The sequence below is a fragment of the Brachyistius frenatus genome, unplaced genomic scaffold (assembly GCF_029030835.1).
Source record: "Brachyistius frenatus isolate BFR_SWC_R1_liver_20210118 unplaced genomic scaffold, ASM2903083v1 Contig_5, whole genome shotgun sequence".
Classification (NCBI taxonomy): Eukaryota; Metazoa; Chordata; class Actinopteri; family Embiotocidae; genus Brachyistius; species Brachyistius frenatus.
In genome coordinates this window covers 522501-541829 of record NW_027210604.1, presented here as the reverse complement: position 1 = coordinate 541829, position 19329 = coordinate 522501, and the positions used below count along the sequence as shown (strand labels likewise).

The 19329-nt window shown below is 44.4% G+C and overlaps 1 protein-coding gene across 2 annotated transcripts in view; it reads right to left on the bottom strand.

The window, feature by feature from the left end:
• Positions 1-729: 729 nt before the first annotated feature.
• The window catches only part of klf8 (Kruppel like factor 8), a 58623-nt gene continuing 40023 nt past the window's right edge, over positions 730-19329 (bottom strand). The window contains exons 3-7 of one of the 2 annotated variants that reach the window (XM_069716264.1): positions 12971-13219; positions 12638-12872; positions 5935-6046; positions 3030-3169; positions 730-2324 (exon numbers count right to left, since the gene is read on the bottom strand). In XM_069716264.1, coding sequence (XP_069572365.1) covers positions 2143-2324; positions 3030-3169; positions 5935-6046; positions 12638-12872; positions 12971-13219 — 918 coding nt within the window. In that variant the 3' untranslated portion in view covers positions 730-2142. Of the gene's footprint in view, positions 2325-3029; positions 3170-5934; positions 6047-12637; positions 12873-12970; positions 13223-19329 lie in introns of both variants that reach the window. The other variant, XM_069716256.1, reaches the window with a different exon arrangement.

Genomic DNA, 19329 nt, shown 5'->3' with positions numbered 1-19329 from the left:
GGAACGACAAAACCGACGCCGCAAAGATCGGGTGCTCGTGAGCTCCCGGTCGGCCTCGGACCCGACGTCGTCTCTCAGTGGTTCTGGTTTCGCCCTTACAGACTGGCTTCAGTTATTAAGGCTCAACGGGCAAGAGGTAAAAGAACGACAAGTGCCCGGAACACACACTCGTACAAATCTTAAATTCTGATTATGTGTTTGTCTCAAAAAAAAAAAAAAAAACATGCACACGCACACGCACACACGTGAACAACACACGCAAACAACACTCGCACACACACTCCGAAAAGCTCCCCTATTTCCCTGCGTGAGAGTTTGACTTCTATTCTCAAACTTTTTGTGTCTCCTCTGTCTTTTTCACAGCCTCAAAAAAAAAAAACAACAACAAAGGATCTGAAATTAATTTTTTGTTTGTTTTCGTTTTGAAGACGCCCTTTCATTTCGGAGCGCCAAAAACTAGCGAAGAAGAAGAAGAAGAAGAAGAAGAAGAAGAAAAAAAAAAAGTAGACAAGACTGAAGGCCTTTTTTTTTTTTTTTTTTGTTTTTTTTTTTTTCAGAAAACGGCAACGACGCATAAAAAGCAAATACTGTTATCGAAGAAGAATCTGAAGTGTGTGTGTGTGTGTGTGTGTGTGTGTGTGTGTGTGTGTGTGTGTGTGTGTGTGTGTGTGTGTGTGTGTGTGTGTGTGTGTGTGGAGGGGGGAGAACACAACAAAGTGATTGATACAATGCTAATAAATGAATCTTTATAAAGTTCACAGTCTTGTAGCTCCCTGTACCGGGGGAGTGGGGAGGGGGGGGGGGGGGGTTCAGGTAGAAGCTACTGTTAGCTCTTAGCCTCAGACACCTCTGTCACGCGTGTCAAGGAGGAAGTATACACGTGACGTCACTTCAGCTGCTGTAAATAACATGCAAAGGCGGACTCGCACGCGCTGATGTGCAGTTTAGTAAATACTTTTGGTTCTTTAGGAACTCTTTCCAAACACTTCCAGGAACTATATGTTGTTGTTGTTGTTGTTTTGTTTTCCTAATTACCGTCCGTTCCTTAAAAACTCTGAAGATAGTTCCCGCTGTTGAGCATTCAAAAGCAGAGCACAATCATGTCATGTATTTAATTTAAGAAACTAGAGAGACATTTTAAGTGTTTCTCCTGCGAAATCTCGTCATTTATCATCTGTTGTCACGGATATTAGCGTGTTGGACAGTCTCCAGCTCTGAGTGGACACAGGAAGAGATCTTAACTACGTGTATCGCCACTGATATCTTCCATTATAGCGTATTGGTATCAGTTAATTAGATGTTTGAAAATTGCTTGTAAATGCTGAATAGTAAAAGCAAAACGTCTGGGAACCAACCTGTCACCACCAAACTGACGGACTTCTTTACCCGTTGCGTAATCAGATAGTTTCTGCAATTAGACCGTTATTTGACCGTTTTAGATCCTTGAGTCAATACAATGAAAGGTTGGAGAGAAATGGAAAAGTCCTTCCTGGAAAAGTTCTCGTGGTGGAAAAAGGGGCGGCGGTTATTTGCGTCCTCGGGAATCGCTTCCGCTTCCAAAAAAAAAAAATCCAATCAAGAAGTAAAACTGTGGAGTCATAATTTCCCAATTGTGGATATGTAAATAATGTTAATTGTAAAAAAAAAAAAAAAAGCAGCTGAAGTGACATCAGGATCCTCATTTGAGTTTCAAAACAACACATCCTCCTCTTCCTCCTCTTCCTCCTCTCCTTCCGGATGGATGGATGGATGGATGCATGTGACGGATGGATGAACGTCCCTGATGCTCGATGTCCTTCGGTCCGTCCTCCTCTCTCGTGCGACTCCGGTCGGAGGATGTTAGAGAGACGGGTGTTTTCGGGGAGGTTGGACGGTGTTTACGTGCCGAAACGCACAGTCGCATTCCCGGCGTATCCTGGGATTTGGAGATGAAGAGGAGGAAGAGTAGGAGGAGAAAGAAGTGTGCCCCTTTTTTATTTATTTATTTATCTTTTAATCTGCAGACGAGGGCTTAAAATCCCGCAGAGGTTCGCCGGAGGTGAGGGGGCTCTGGTACAAGATGTGCTGTGAGGGGAGTTTGAGAAAGAAAGGGGGGTCGGAGGGTGTTCTTCGCGGGAGGAGTCGAAGCAGGGAGGTCAGAGTTCACATCATCACGTGGCGGCGGCGGTGCAGGGAGAGGTGGTCGGACCGGGAGAAGGAGCGGTCGCACTCGGTGCAGCGGAAAGGTTTGATTCCCGTGTGCTTGCGGAAGTGTCGGGTCAGCTCGTCGGAGCGGGCGAAGCGCCAGGTGCAGCCCTCCCAGGTACAGTGGTAGGGTTTCTCTCCTGGAGGGACGCAGGAGACACGGAGAAGAGTTAGGGGAGAGGAAAGGACGGGGGAGGAGGAGAGCGGTGGACAGAAAGGACGGGAGGGGGAAGAGGGAGGTCGGGATACTGGTGGAAGCAAAAATGGGCCGAGAAAATAAATAAAAACCCACGAAATCCTATTAAAGAGTCTTACCAAACCATTTTCAGTCTGCACAAGCACTTTGAAACGCACAAGTCCGCATATTTAACCAGTGATATGTTGGCCCGTCTCATCATTTGACCGTTTTTTTGGGGGGGGATTTGCTACCTCGACGGTTGCGCATCAACTGTCGCTCACAGCTTCAGTTTTCTTTTAAAACATTCATTAAAATTCATTTAAGTTCGTTAAAGCTATTTTAAAAAAATATGCTGTACTCAGGGGGAAAAAAAAAAAAGAAAGAAGCTTTGGCCGGTTTTGGCGCATGCTGATTGGTCAAAATTAACCCGAGGTCTACACCCAGGAGGATGGAACGATTCCTTAGGGAGCGCCGCCAGACCCATATTCATGCAGTGAAATTGGGTCGAGCAAAGCAGGAATGGTTTAAACCTGCAGAACTAGTCGAACTGTTGATTTACTACTCTGTTTATGGTTTTAGTTTTTTTTTATTTTGGGTTGAACTGCCCCTTTTTAAACCTGTGCAGAACACCCTGAAGGCGTGGCTGTGTGTTTAGCTCAACTCTTACCTGTGTGTATCCTCCTGTGGGCTTTGAGGTGGGAACTCTTGGTGTAAACTTTTTTACAGCCTTCATAGTCGCACATGTGGATCCGCCGCCTCTTGATGTCCGGTGAGTCCGGATCGACGGGCTCTAAGTCCATAACCGACCTGAGACGGAGAAACAGAGGCATCGCTGATTAATACACTCAAAGAGAACAATAACTTTCTACAACATTGTCCTTTTTCCCTCTAAAAGCATTTATTTGACCTTCAACATAAAATCAAAATCAGATTTTTCTGACTATAAAATCTGAATTTTGTGATAAAAAAAAAAAAATCTATAGTATTGTGGAAAAAAATGTATTAACCGAGTTGTGAGAAATATTCAAATATGCTTTTCCATGTTTATATTTACATTTTGTGTCTTTTTTCTTTCTTTTTTTTTTAAAGAAATTTGTAAATTATACATGTTGCATCCTTTTCCTGGCATCAATTTGTTATTGCGGTTATTATTGTCTATTATTTGAGCTGATAAATCTGAATCTGTTTTAGGACCTGAAATGCAACATTTCTGTCAGATGTGTTATTTAAAACTATTTCACGTGCTTCTGTAGAGAAATGATGTGGTTTTATCTCTCTGGCCACCAGGGGGCGTCAGAAAGTCACACCGTGCTCAACACAGCTGCACAACAGCTTCTATTCCACCATTTCTCTCCCTCTTTATCTCTCATACCTTCTTCTTACCCCTCCATTTTTTTTTTATTCCTTTATTCCTTCTTTCCTCCACAATTTTACAAGACAAAATCTGACAAACTGAACACATCCACATTCTGTTTCTACCTTTTGAAAAATAATTCCACAAGAGGAAGGAGACAAAGACAGTCGTTGTCTCGACTGTCACGTTCAAATGCAATTTATCTTTTGATGGACGTGGTGTAAATAAAGTTGACTCGAATAGACACTGATCTCCAGGGCCCATTTTACAGTGAGGTGTGACGGCAAACTGCATTACGTAACCTTGTTTACACCCTGGTTCTGGGACAGCCCTGCCCAGCAACACACACACACACACACACACACACACACACAAATAATTCTCCATACACACACACATGCATAAAAACACAAATGCCCACAAACCCACTTGTTCACTTTGATTGTATTGAATATTCTTTCTCTGACTGTATCTCGCACACACACATATATGCAACTCCACCCCCTAACCGTCACCGTCCACACCCTCGGCTTCAGTTAGGCAGCCTCGCCCACTGGGCGTGGCAGGATCCCCGTCCTGATTTACTAATGAACACACATGGACGCTCACTCAGAGGAGTCTTCAACGGCGCACTAACCTTACAAATAACAATCAGTCGAATGTCCATGAATACCAAAATGCCCTTATTTATGAGGTGTTCACTGAGCATGTGCACACACACACACACACACACACACACACACACACACACACACACACACACACACACACACACACACACTCTGAACACACGGGCACACTTGTCTTCCTGTGTTACAGTCTGGGCGTCTCCGGTGTGCTCCGTTGAACGGTGGGTTATATAAGGTTATATAAGCATCCAGTCAGGGCAGCGCTGCAGTAATGTAATTAGTCAGGAGCCTGCAGGCGAGGGAGGCGACCCACACAAGCACCGAATTCCCCATAAACCCTGCTGCGCGTTAGCGTCTCCCTCGCCATCCCTGCTGACACGTATTAGGGCCTCCGCCGTCAGCTGACATCATGCGTGGATTTTGAGTCTTTATGGCCTGTTGAGAGTTTTACTGACATCTGGTTTACAATGGGAGAAAATGTTTTTTAGATTTATTTTTTTCCCCAACTGCAATACAGAGACTGGCCACTAGGAGTGTGGCATCGTGGTGTTTCCCTTCCTCTAAACAGGAGCGTTTTTTGGTCGTTTCACGTCCTACCGAAGGAACTAATGAGACGCTATTTTAACACGGACGGCTCACTTATGGGTTACGCTAAACGCCAGTAAATGTATTTTCACAATTCAGGTCTATTTTCCAGCATTTTACGTGTATGGGTGAGATCATAAAAAATACCATAAGTCATTTGTGCAAGCAGTCTATTATGACCCTTGTTTAAGTTCCAACGTAACTGTGGTGGTGCCCTCTGCTGGCCATAGTAATCTTAACGGGAGCTTCCAGGTCTGAAAACTTATGCCAATGGCAAAGTGCTATAAGGTGCAATACCACAGAGTGCCGCTAGGGGTCGGCTCCAAATAGGCTCTGGCGCCATTGACTCCCATTCAAATTCTATCATAAAATACAAAGTCAATACATTTTTTTCTTACAACTTCTTTTGCTGTTGTCAGATAGATTATTAGTTTTCAGGCAGTCAATCTGAAAATTATTCCATCATTGAATAGATATTAGGCCTCAAATTGCGGCATGTTTGGGGGCGTGTGTGTTTGATTGACAGGTCTGTGGTGCAGTCAGAATTAGCAAGATGGCGACAACAACTGTTGGTTGCCGCTTGGGTTTATGGTTATGGTCCTCAAAAGAGTAAACTTCGGAGACTTCCTGTTTCAAACTCAACCCTACTGTATGTTGGTATTGTATTGATGACTCTCCAATTTCACCCAAATTCTGATCTTCAACTAAATTTAGCCAAGTTTTTGCTTTGTGGAAAGTTGAAGCTAAACAAACAGGTGTGAAAAATACTTATGCAATACTTCTTTTCACCGGTGCGAGTGATAATCCAGAAGACGCAGCGGTCCAAGAGAAAAGACAAGCAAACGATACGGCCATTTGGGTTGGAGGACTTGTTGGTATTAAGCCCGAGCACCTCCAAAACACGAGTAAACTACAACTTAATATTGTACCTTTTTTTTTTAATTTTTTTCCCAGCAAAGTATCTCATTCATCCCTGGATATTTAATCGTTGCACATGAACTCACCCTGCGTCGAGGCTCTGGGCGCTGAGGGAGGCCGATCCCGACTCCGTACCGCTCTCGGCATCGCTGTCGCTGTGATACTCCACCGGGGACGTCGAACCCGGCTTAATACGAACTGGAGAGGAAAAGGACAGAAAGAGAGAGAGTGAATGGGACATAAATCAGTGGCTCGAATAGATGAGGGGGAATACTGGGAGATGGAAAGGAAAGGGTGGGAGCCGGCAGCACAGAACAGCAGGGGGTTAATAACTTCTTAAAAGCAATGTCTGGATTCCAGGAACTTAGCAAGACAAAGACTAGCTCCAAGTGTGTGTGTGCGTAGTTAGGTGTGGTCTGGTCTGTTCGGCTGCAGAATGAATGGATGAAATTTGTGTCTAAATCCCACGCTGGATTTGTCCCAGTTGTTTCTACATGTTTCTCAACAATTTCTAAATCCGTTTTTGTCCCAACGAAACATCTTCCGGTCGTTCCGGCTCTCCCGTTTCAGGAACCTTTTCCAATGTCAAAGTAGGAGGAAGATAATGCGAACAGATGTTAATGAAAAATAATCTGAACTCGCACACAATGCTAATTAGCAATTAAGCGAAAGACAAATCTCTGGAGGCTACCGGAAGGCTCCGCTGGTTGTCCTCGAGGTTTTGGCAAGCTGTTGTAAATTCTCACAAAGAAGAAGACGGAGGAAGTTCTGCTTTTTGAATTCTTGATGGCAAGTAAATGCTCGCGAGTCATCTTTTTTTTATTTATTTTTTTTTTGTTATTGTTGCTTGCGCGGCATTTGGAAGTTGAAATTTACGTCCGCCTCAGCGAACACGATCAGGAGCGAGGACGGACTTTTGTCCCTCAGGTCTCTTCGTGGCAGATTACACCAGATCAGAGGATCACAAAGTGACTGTAATTTTGCTGCTATAATCCAATAGTTTTATAATTGCGGTGGATCATATGTGCTCGTCAGAGCATTTTTGTGTTTTCCAGCTGTTTGTTTCAGTTTCACGGCCCGCAGCTTTACGATTTAGCTTCAGTCCCACGGCTCTCAACCGTATCGTTTACAGCAGCAACACAATATTTTCAGTTGGAAGAGCTCTCAAAACAAAGTGAATGGAACCTACTCGGCATCAGACAGAGAAGTCCATAAAGAAATTACGACATTTAGATTCTTTTCAGTCTTCTCATGGCCTTATTTTTTCAAAGCATCCTTGCTTTTCTTTTAGTGCCTTAAAGTCTCGCACAGTATATATATCCTCAGACTAAATTATTTGTATTGACTCATTGTACCTGTGGTCAGATAAATCTATTAATCTGTGATTTGTGTGTGTCAGTGCGTCTCTCCTCCATCAGTTGTTCATTTTCATTTTCCCCCAAAAATTTACGATTCGACAGCACGACCGAAGCACGAAAACACGACATGAGCAAACAAAGAACAATTTATATAACTTAATCAGACTGGGATGATTCATTATTTGGTCTGAATGAAAACTAAAAGCCTCCCTCCTCCTCTTTCTCCTCCTCGGTCTACAGGAATGTGGCAGCCATACTGTTGAAAGTCCAGCCAGGATAGAGAGAGCCAGGATGGGGTGGAGTGGTTGGAAGGGTGACGCAAGGAATTTTGGGTGGAGTCCGTTTTGTATACGTGTGTGTGCGTGCGTGCGTGTGTTGGTGTGGGAAGGGCCACACACCAATAGAAGGGGGTGCTCTTTGTCTCTGGGGACTATTAAGCCCCCCACCCCCCCCACCCCCACCCTTGTCATCTCTCCGCCACTGCAGCTTTCCTCTTTCAAAGGCACCCATCTCCTCTCCTTCTTCGACCCCTGCACCCATCTCCTCCTCATCCTTCCTCACCCTTCTTGCAGCAACCCCCCTACCCCCCCCCCCACACACACACACATCCACCCGGTCTCACTCCCTTTTCTCTCTCTCTTCCCATCCGACCCTCCTTCCCCCGTTTCCTCCCACACAGCACCGCAGCACACGAGCAGCAAGCATCACCTGCTTCGTTTCGCTTTGCGGGTACAGAAGGAAGAACAAAAATAAATATCTGAGCTCCCCATCTTCTTCTGTAACATCCTCCCTCACTCTTTTTTTTTTGTTTGTTATTTCGTTTCTTTTGTCTTTTCGGGGCTTTAAAGCGAAATGTGGACAGAAAACCGAATTTGCGACGCAGCTCCTTTGGGATCCACCGGGCCTGTCGCACGAGACGGATGACACTCGATCACAGCAGTCAAAGCGACGCTTGAACGATGCCCGTGAGCAAACTGAATGCAACATCACTGTGTTGACTTTATCACACAACGTCAACATGACGAAGAAGCTGAAATCATGTTTCTGACTTGTCTCTTTCTCCTCTGGTAGAAAAGACAGATATAAATTAACTGTGTAAAACAGAGCTGCCAAGTTTGGCCCTCGCCTTCTTTGTTTTGCACATTTTATTCCAGAAAAGAACCATGTGGAGGTTTCATGTTTTTCTGCAAAAGTATTACAATTTCTGTTAAAAAGTAGTTTCAATTCAATGGAAATTTTATTTATTTTTATGATATTTTTCTGTAGAATATATTTTAATGAAAAGTGATTTTGCACAACACAAACCAGATAAAGTTTTGGCCCTTTTATAGGAAAGAATGTGGGTACATTTATAGTTTAGTAGGTTTTCCACAATTTCTATCTGCAAAAAAAAAACAAAAAAAAAACTGGTATGGAGGCAACAAAAACTGGTTTTAAACAAACCTCAGTTTGGCCAAACATAGGAAAAACGCAGTCAAAATATTGTCCCAGATGTCCCTTGTAAACATCCATCAGTTTACAGACCGATGTCCTGGCTTAATGTTGACCGAACACAATCCGATAGTTTTCCTGAAAAATGAAGGATTACTGCCAACATTTCAGGTCATTTCCGGTTTTACCCTGAAATAAAGTGGTTCAGATAATCTGCCATCTTTACAACCTCTCTGAACATCCGACCGCTCTGCACTGTTTCTACCCTCGATGAACTTCTTGATGTCACATCCAACTAAAACTCCTCCTTTTAGGAGCGTCTAAACACCACTTGATGCAGATGCCCAGGGTGTGTCGACACACGGCGGCGGGCCTCGGTCCTTGTGGCAGCTGCAGCAGGCAGAGTTGGTGGGAGTGGTTCTGGGAACACTGCCAGGGTAGGGAGGTAATTGGCACAGGTGTCTCATGTTGACTGATTACTCTCTCCCCCAATAAATTGGCAGTAGCGTGTTGAGACAGATGACTAACACACACACACACAGACACACACCCACACCAGAGGATGTCAGAGAAGCAGCAGAAGTCTGCTAACAAACGGACAGACTGTGTGACGTAGCAGACGGGAAGCTTGAGAGCACCCATCTCTTTATGTTTTGTAATTGATCCTGTCTGGGAGACGATCGTGTTGGTGTGCATTCAACTTAAGTCTGGTGTCGGACTGAGGGAAGTCACGGTGTTAGCAGCAGCCTTGCTGCGTTGCTCCAAGATGTGCGAGACTGAAAGGAAAAAAAAAAGCTGCTTTTCAGCCTAGAAAAACGTTACTCTTAATTGCAAGACATTACTGTTGCCATTAGCTGACATTTACATCCGCTATTATGAGAAAAGCTGGAAAATGAAGCTGTGAAATCACAGTCTAACGGTTGAGGGGTGGCTTGTTTGCGCGGGCAGAGAGATGGGGATTGATGAGGTTCAGGTGACCAGTTAACTGGGACATTTCAAGTAAAAAAGAAAATGATACTGGCCGATTGTGTCGCATCATACCAGCGGACGTAGCTTCCGAGTCTGAGAAATGAAGCCAATGTGGAAGTGCCTTTAAATGTAATACCACTGAGTGCCACTAGAGGTTGGCTCTAAAAAGCCTGTAGCTCCATTGACTCGCATTCAACTTGTCTCATGCAATGCGAAGCCAATACAAAAAAATGTCCGCACGTTATCTCGGTGTTGTTAGCTGAAATGATTCGGTCTTATTAGTTTTCTGGCGGACCATCTGAAAATAATCCTGTCATTAATTAGAAAACAGGCCTCAAAAAGATGTGATTTTGGGGGCGTGTCTATTTCATTGACAGTGTCTCCATTCAGATCGAGTCAGATCCCCCGTTTGCTCCTCCCCCAGCTCGTCCAAATATGGTCACTTCCGGCTACAAACCGCTCTGAACAAGCAAGATGGGGACGGCCAAAATCAAACTCGAGGGTTCTTAACGACCTTTTTCAAACCAATGAGTGACGTCACTGTTGGTTCCGCTTGGTGCAGACACAAGATATTTCAATTATGTCAATTAAATAAATACTTTTTTTGCTCAAACTGTGCCTTAATATTAATAAGTAATCTCACAACTGACTACAGCATGAGCTAATGGTTTCAAAAACCCAGTCCTCCGATTTTTCTGAAATGAATGCAGGGAAATGAAGTAAAAGTAGAAGATTTGACACAAAATGAGGAAAAAAGTACAAAAAAAAGTAAATTACAATAGTGTGTCACAACAAGTCCTGGCATGTACTGAACGCCACAGACTGTTGAGGTCCAACAGTCCCCGAGCATCTTCAGGCCGGTTTGTGTGCCGCAGACTGTCCTCGTTTACATTCCTGAGTCGAGGCCGCCCTGGTTTGAATTAGAAACCAAGGTGAACTACGCCGACTTTACTGAGCAACTTTACTGCAGTTTGTCAAAAGGGTGGAGGCCTGTTTTGCCACCTCGGCTGAGCAAATGTCGAACTTCCCCCGGTACTTACTCAGGGACGGATTACACCCGCTTTCGACCTCTTCATTCACTGCGGTTTTATTGAAATCAGATAGATAACTTGGAGTAGTTAATGCTCTCCTGATGAACAGCTGACACGATGACAAACTCTGACTGTCAGGAGAGAAAATTACCTCACACAGTTTGGTACAAATCTTCTGTAACCCAGGTTATTTTGGGTAGTTCGGCAGCTACAACTTACAGATGTCCTCTAAATGCCTCACAAGCAGACTATTGGTAGACGCTAAAATGTACACGTGTAAGCTAAACAACTCATACCGGTGTGTGGACAACAATTAGTTAGTGAAATAAGGAGTTCAAATGTAAGATTTACCAAAGTTGAAACCGAGTGATTTTATAAACCTGCCCAGGTAGACCCTACGAGTGGTAAAAACGGCATTGGCTCACTGATGCTGAAGAGATTTACTTCCGTTTAAACGTAGCAAAAGTTCTGCTTTTGTTTTTCAAACAAAACTATGTTATTGCGGATGCAGCCGATCTATAAAATGTGGTATCAAATGAGAAGACGGTTTTTCATTCTAAATAGAATTAAAGCAATTTGGTTGGTGCCATAAAAGTATTGACACTCAGCCCAACATATGAGGAACACAACTTTGTTCCTGTACCAGTTAAAAAAAAATGACAGATTATAAATTCCAGATTAACCCTCTGCTACTCTCCCTGCTCGGAAAAAAAACACCCAAGATGATCCCATTTTAACGTATGACGCAACCTGTGACTTCACCCTACAAAATATTACAGGACAGAGTCAGCTGTGAACATTTCTCTCCAACATATGTAACTTTTTTCTTTTCCACAAGTAAGTTTTCCTTATTTTAAAGCGGGACTATCAATCATCTGGCACATATGGAGAGCTTCCAGAATGACAAAGATAGACAGGCAGACAGATGGCAAGTCTAACATACCACTAACCACAAGCACACACCGGCTCCTCTGGGAGACACTGTATTCTTCTGAGACCCGAGATCTCCCCATAAATGATAGAGCGAGCAATAGAGACGGAGCCGTGAAAGAATAATCACATGTGTGACAGTCAAAGATAGAAAGAATGACGGGGACGAGATGAAGTATAGAAATCGAACAACCATGTGATATGTCAGATTTTTTTTCCTAACTGATTTTGCTTTGCCACATTTTAAACAACCAATCTCTGTGCTTGGTACCATCTTAACATCCTGTTTCAACATGACACATATGATGTAAAAGGATGAAATTCTTAAATGCTTTTTCATTGTGTCTTAAAACCATATGCTCTCTCTCTCTCTCGCTCTCTATAGATATATATATGCCTCAAACTGCAATACCACTGTTTGCCACTAGAGGTTGGCTCCAAATAGCCTCTGGCTCCATTGACTCCCATTCAACTTCTCTCATGAAATACAAAGTCAATAAATTTTTTTCCACAATTTATTTTGGTGCTGTTAGCTAAAGTCGCTCCTTCTTATTAGTTTTCTGGCGGTCCATCTGAAAATAATCCCGTCTTTAGTTAAAAAATAAGCCTCAAAAGGACATGTTTTTGGGGGGGCGTGTTTGTTTGATTGACAGGTCCGTGGGTCAGTCAGGTTGTGGCTATCGGTGGGTGGTCCTCAGGTTTCAAATCAGGTGGAGTCAGATCCACCGCTCCCTCCTCCTCCCAGCTTGTCCAAATGTGGTCACTTCTGGCTCCAAACTCATTCCAAACTAGCAAAGATGGCGCCGGACAAAATCCGAACTTGACACTTCATAACGGCCGTTCACAAACCAACGGGTGACGTCACCGTTGGTGACTTCCTACCCAGTGTTAGAAGCTGGATCATTTCTGGTCATATTTGCCAAAACACAACACAAAAAAGAAGAATTACCTCAAAGGATGGAGACTACAAAGCCGGTGTCCAGACTAAGACAAGTAGCCCGCTGTACTGTAGCAGTCCAAACGTGTCTATAACAATATCTTGTAATGGAGGGTTTCGTGGTACCACTCACCAGATCCTTCCGAGCGCCCGTCGCTGCCTATGAGCGGCACCGTAATGGCCGCTGTGGCGACGCCGTCGGTGGGCATGGTGGTGTAGACGACGGGCAGCGACTGCACCACCACGGGGATGGTCTGCAGCTGGCCCACCTTGCTGGGCATGCTGACCGACGGGATCGTGTGGATAACGTGGAGGATCTGCTGGCCGCCGGCGCCCTGCGTGGCTAAGATGGAGCCCGGAGATAGGACCTGGAGGCGCGAAGAAAGCCGGGGAGGGCGGATACAACTGGTTAGAGGGTGTAAAGAGTTTCATTATCAAAATGGAGGAGGTAGAAGTTTGTAGTTACCATGGAGCCTATGGACTGTACTGTGGAGGGGATTGTTGTGGCGCACAGGGTAGGCTGGGTGACGATGCTGCTGGGCGCCGGGTTGACCGTGGTGCTCGTCGTGCAGACGGAGCGGGGTTTGTTGAGCGACAGGTCGACGGGTTCGGTCTGGTCCTCGGCGGGGCTCGACTGGGGCGAAGAGGGCTCCGTTTTGAACTCCGTCTTCACCTTCAGGTCTGTCGGCTGTGAGCAGTCATCACCTACATCGGCCTGCTGGAGAGGACACGGGGGTTGGAGGGGAGGGGGGGGACAAGGTCAAAAAGAGTCAAAGATACATGAGGAAGCAGTGTCTAAAATAAATATAAATATTTAAAATAAAAGGAGTGTGACAATAATTTACCTAAACTAGATTTCCGTCCTGAAAGAAAAGCTGATTTTAAAGGGAAACCGGTGTTTTACTTGGACTCATGTCATCGTAGATAAGTGGAGTGCGCCAAAAAAATACTCATACATGCTGCTTTATCGTCTCAAAAGTCAGCAGGAGATAAGCAATCCACCACTGCAGAGAGGATTTCACTGTTTTCCTTCGGTGTTGCGACACTGAGCTGGAGACACACAGTCAGAGGATGTGATTGTCGCTACACAGTCACCTGACTGTAACAACGGACACCAGCACAGCATGTATTCGTATAAGGTGCATAATAGTAGGAAGTTATTTTAAGATATCCCGGATTACAGCAGAGAAACACTCTGATTCTTTAAATAAAACATGACATAAACTCATAGAAAAGATTCTCCCGCGACTTCCAGGGTGCATTTTGTCTGAACACTTTGATCAAACACTTATTATAACAATTCACTCTCAAATACAATGTACAGATGAAATCTGAAACTGCTGTTTTCTGTTAACAATCATAAAGCATTTTGAATTTACTCCAGAGACTCTGCCCCCTTTACAAACGCTGCTGGGTGTTGTAGTATTTAGATCCATCCGGCACACGAAACTGACGTCTCAATAAAAAAAAAAAAATAAAAAAAAAAAATAAAAGCTGAAATAACTCAAAGTGAAGGCTGTAAAATAAAGCTATTATATTGTTAAAGTGTCCAGAAGGATTTTTTTTTTTTTTTTTTTTTTTCCTCTGGTGAGGAAAAAAATATCTGAGAAATGAGAATTTACAGGGATGGAAAAATAGTTCCATAACCAGCTCAACCCTTTATATATATATATATATTTACATATCTTTGATGGCGTGCGCTCCCTTTTCAATCAATAAAGACCGGTTTGGTTAAAGTCTGCTTTGAGGGAAGTTCTTGATAAATGCTTTCATATAACCTGCATCAGGCTTCTTCTTTTTTTTTTTTTTTTTTTTTTTTTCCACACTACGCCCTACTTTTTCTCAGCCTCCTCAGAGGAGTGGAGAAACACCCACCCCCACCACCACCACCCCCCAAGCCCCCAACCCCTTTGCAGCCACCCAGGGCTCAGCTGCCATGCAGCTCCGAAGCACGGGGAACAATGGCTGCTGTGTGGTACACTGGGGTGGAGGGGGGTGGTGGTGGTGGTGGTGGTGGTGGAGGGAGAACGTGAGAGAGACAGAGGGAGAAGGGCTGCATGGGTATAGAGAGAGACTGGTACCGACGGAGAGAGAGAGAGTGAGAGAGACGGGAGAAACGGAGCAGCAGCGAGCCTCCAGTCGAGGAATTGGCCTGCGTCCAGTTCAGCTGAGTGTAGTTTGGCTCTGGGTGGAGACTCTGCTACGCCCTTTTTATCGGGTCACGCAGTTCAGATGGAGTGACGGAGGTCCAAGACTCAAATATAAGAGTCGGTAAACAACCTGCTGCAGCTAGAGATCACTACATATATGAGATGAACCACTCTTAAAGGAGCGTAGTTTGTTATGTTTGACTGTCACATTCAAAGCCTTTTCAGGTTGATTCTTGACATTCAAGGCAACTACAGGTGGCGTTTTTTTTTTTTTTCTTTCTTTCCTTCGTTAAAATTTGCAGACTTTGATTTTGCAAATCAGCGATCCATCTCAATGACTCCCTTAACTGTGTGTTCAAGATCGCTCCGCATGGAGCGTCTAGTGTATTGTCTCTGTTTGAAAGTAGTCTTGGCAACAAATACAAAAAAAAAAACTCGGTAATACGAAGGGAAGGGAAGGGAGATAAAAAAAAAAATAAAAAAAAAGAGGGAGATCAGAAAAGAAGAGAAATCGGGGTCTTAACATGATTATAGTGAGACAGTCTCAAAAAAAGAAAAGAAAATGAAGTGTGAAAGAAGTGAGGGAGTGGGTGAGGAAGGGACGAGAGAGAGAGAGAGAGAGAGAGAGAGAAAGAGAGTGAGTGGGAAAGGCCTAGCGTTGCCATGGAAACTGGGAGCCATCAGCTGACTCCATGTTTTTTCCACTCGTTCCCCCACCCACCACCAACTCCCTTCCCTTTTCCCCTCCCCGATCTGTTCATCTTTCCATCACTTCACCCCCCCCCCTCCACCCACCTCTCCTCCTCTTCTTTTCTTTCTCTCACTCTCTCCATCATGACCACACCCCCCTTTTCACCTTTTCCCTCCCACACCCCCGCCTCTCCCTGCAGCATCCCTCGCTCTCGACATCCACCACACCCTCCTTTCCTTCCCACCTCACCCTCTCATCCCTCCGCCAGCTTCCTTTCCTACCCACTCCTATTCTTTTTTTATTTTTCTCCTCTCCTCTCCATTTTTTTTTTTTTTTCCTTCCTCTCTTCACGGTTGCTCAGATTAAACCCACAACTCTGTGCAAAATCCCCCCAAAAGAAGAGAATGAAAAGGCTGAAAGTCCGACAGAAAAGAGAAAAAGGACAAACCTCTGCGGACGCTTGCGAGCTCTCTGATCTGAGAGAGAGAGAGAAAGAGATGGGGGACAGAGATGAGGGCAGAATGATTGGCTTCAAAAAAAAAAAATGAGGATGTACGGCAGCTCATTACCAGCTGGGTATAAAAAAATGTCTCGACACTCTGCATACTCAACCACTGATGCTAATTTTTGGAGGGAGAGAGGAGGACACATCCAGCTCAGCGTCAAGAAGGGCGAAGGCATCACATTCAAAATGAGATAGTTCTCCATAAAACAAAACATTTGAAATGTTGTCTCTGAACTATTTACGATTAAATATGCATTTATATGATTTTCAAATCGTCGCATTCTGTTTTTTTGTTTACATTTTACACTTTTTGGGGATTTTGATTCGTTCACCCTTCAAAATATTTGCATTTGATGTTGCTAATGGATTTTTCCCTGCATGCCGTAGACGTGATCTCACACAGCGGGTCAAAAAACGTACCCAGTCGGGGATCAAAATTCGCCTGGCTGCGCCAACTGTCGCTCACGGCTTCAGTTTTCTTCGCTTTGAATACAGTCCTGTAACTCGGGACTCGTATTAGATTTCGATCAGCTCCTCTAAAGGGCCGACCAGTCGGGGACAAGCGTCGGTGGTTTAACCGCTTTTCGTCCCGCCACTCCTTCACCGAATGTTCAGCTTTCAGCGCAGAACGAACGCTCAGCACCTCGACAAGCTGCCAGCGTTCATTAATACGACTTAAAAATGATGCTGTACTCAGGGGGGGGGGGAATGCTTTGGTGGACACCGTAGTTTAGTCGCAGCGGTGGCAAAATGTCGGACAGTTTCGGCGCACGCTGATTGGTTGAAATTAACCCGAGGTCAACAACCAGTAGGATGGAAACGATTTCTCTATGGAGCGTGGTGAGAACTCATATTCACACCGGCTCTGGTTCCCGCCGGGCAAAACAAACATATCGCTGACGCAATAACTTGTTTTTGACCGACTGTTATTGTGACTCAAAACTACAACAATACCACACAATAATATAGAAAATAACAAAGACACTGGATCCAAAGTGACGATTAGTTCATAATAAAAAAAAATTAAATGGTGAAAACAGAATAAATCTGAATGGCAAATATTCTCGAAGTCAATATTTAAGAGGACTTAAGGCCAAAACCATTAGCATAAGAAATATCTGGAGCCCAGCAGAACAAAATATTAAAGGTGTAGCAACCTCAGGATTATGTAAATATACATAAATGATCCATCTGAGAACTTTCCAGCATTTTTTTTTCTGAGTCTCTCTTAAAGTCAAATAAAGTCAAGAAACTGAACTTCACTCGGAAATCCACGGTGACCTTTCACTCGCCCCGCAGTCCAAGTTATTTGCATCGTTTGTGAGTCAGACACCGAGGCTGTAAAATAACCGTCAATCACAACAATCTGCAGCACGACTCGGCTCTAAAACGGTCAACTCTCCACGTCAGACTGAAAAACACCTCGCCGAGCTCGACGTGTTGGAGTGGAGCTTCCTCCTCCTCCTCCTCCTCCCTCTCCACTGCACTTCTCAGTTCAACTGCTCCATCATAAAATGGGTCACCCAGTCTTCGGCTTGCAATTAATTCATGTGATCTCTGAGTTGAATGGAAGCGGGTAGCAGCTGTGACTGCGGCGCCGAGGAAACCCGGCAGAGAGAAAGATGTAACGCGTCCGGATGATTTTAATTGCGCCGTGCTCGCACTGCGATTCACAGGAGAAAAAAACAAAACAAAAAAAAAAGTAACCTCGTGTTACTCACAGAGGGATTTTTCTTTTTTTTACATGTGAAAGTATGTAAGATGCGTGACGATATTTAGCGAAGGGCTGGAGGAACCGTAGCTGCACAACAGAGAGAAGCGGCTTCATACTGACTTTCCCTTCCTCTATTTCCCACTTTTATGACGTCAGAAGCACCAGATCAGTGTTTTTAATAGTGTGACTGTGCCCAATTTAACAAAGGGTAAACAGGTGACACTAAACGCGGCTGATTATGCACCATTGTGTGTGCACACAGTTTATAGATGTCAGATTACATGACAAGTGGGGTAAACAGCTCCGATACCAAACTGCCATTAGAAAATGACTTTTTGAAGAGATCATTTTCTGCCTCGACGGAGACGGCAGAATGTAAGGCGGCAGGCAAATTCACCATTTTGCACAACGCGCAGCTTGCCAGGATCTTTAAATAAGGAACACAGATTATAAAGCTTGTGCCAAGATCACACACTATTCAACGGGGAAGGTCTCGTATGTCACAGTCGACCCCTTTTTTCAAAACGCAGGAACTTTTCCACAAACCGTTGATGTAATAGATCACTTATTAATGTAAAGTGTACGGTCAAACCACCGCAACAGATTTATAGCTTTTGTGTTCCTTCTACCTTTATCACAACGTCCATTCAAACCCACTACGGGAAATTACCACCCAAAATACTTCCAGATACCATCTAAATGCAAACAGGTGCACACTAAGCTGAGTTGTAGCTCTAGAAAGCGTCCAAATGGTGCCCAAGGAGGAGAATATGATCTTGTGTGAGAGGTCTGATAGGCTTTCAGTCCACGTCGCTGTTGTTGTCGTTTTTTTTTTTTTTTTTTTTCTACTAGAAGAAATGAATAGGTCCCGAGGTGACGCCGACGGTGGTGACTGTGTATAAAAGGTGACGGGAGGATGGAGGAAAACAATGAAACGGTGGAGGGAGGAGGAATGACGTGAGGCAACCTTTGGCACTGATTTACTCGAAGGATGTGCGTGTGATCTGTGATTAACACTGATTAATTATTATCATCATGTGCATGCACTGCATGTAACTATATTGTGTGTGTGTGTGTGTGTGTGTGTGTGTGTGTGTGTGTGTGTGTGTGTGTGTGTGTGTGTGCGCGCGCTTGAGTAAATACAGTTTGTAGAAGGCAAATATGGACAAAAAACACGGAGAAAAAAACAACAGCTGGGTGAGATATTAAGCACATAGCCACGCCCAGAACACACACACACACACACACACACACACACACACACACACACACACACACACACACACACACACACACACACACACACGGAGCTCCACCCACTTTGCAGCCCGACCCACCCAGTGCAACGCTAACCCTGCGGTAAAGGGTGAATCCACTCTCCTCTGCGTTCACCCACCTGTTGGCCGGCCGATCTCAGCGCAGCTCACAGTGACTCCTCACCGCCGGTAGTGTTGACTCTCAACCTAATGTGTTACCTAATAGGAGTTGCCACAGTGTTGGATTTCCTGGGTGCTTCGTAACTTGTTCGCCCACGCAGGATGGGCTGACTCTAACCTTACAGCAAAACTCTGCTCGAGTCCAACAGCAGCTGTGCAGAGAGCTGCACAGGGACACACACTGCAGCTTCAGTTTTACTCGATTGTAATAAAACAAAACAAAAAAAATCCACCTTCAGATACACGAACTGTAATAAAAACACGAGGAAATCAAACCACCCTTTGTCACGTTAAAAAAAACAAAAAAAAAACAATAGCACAATTTGAGT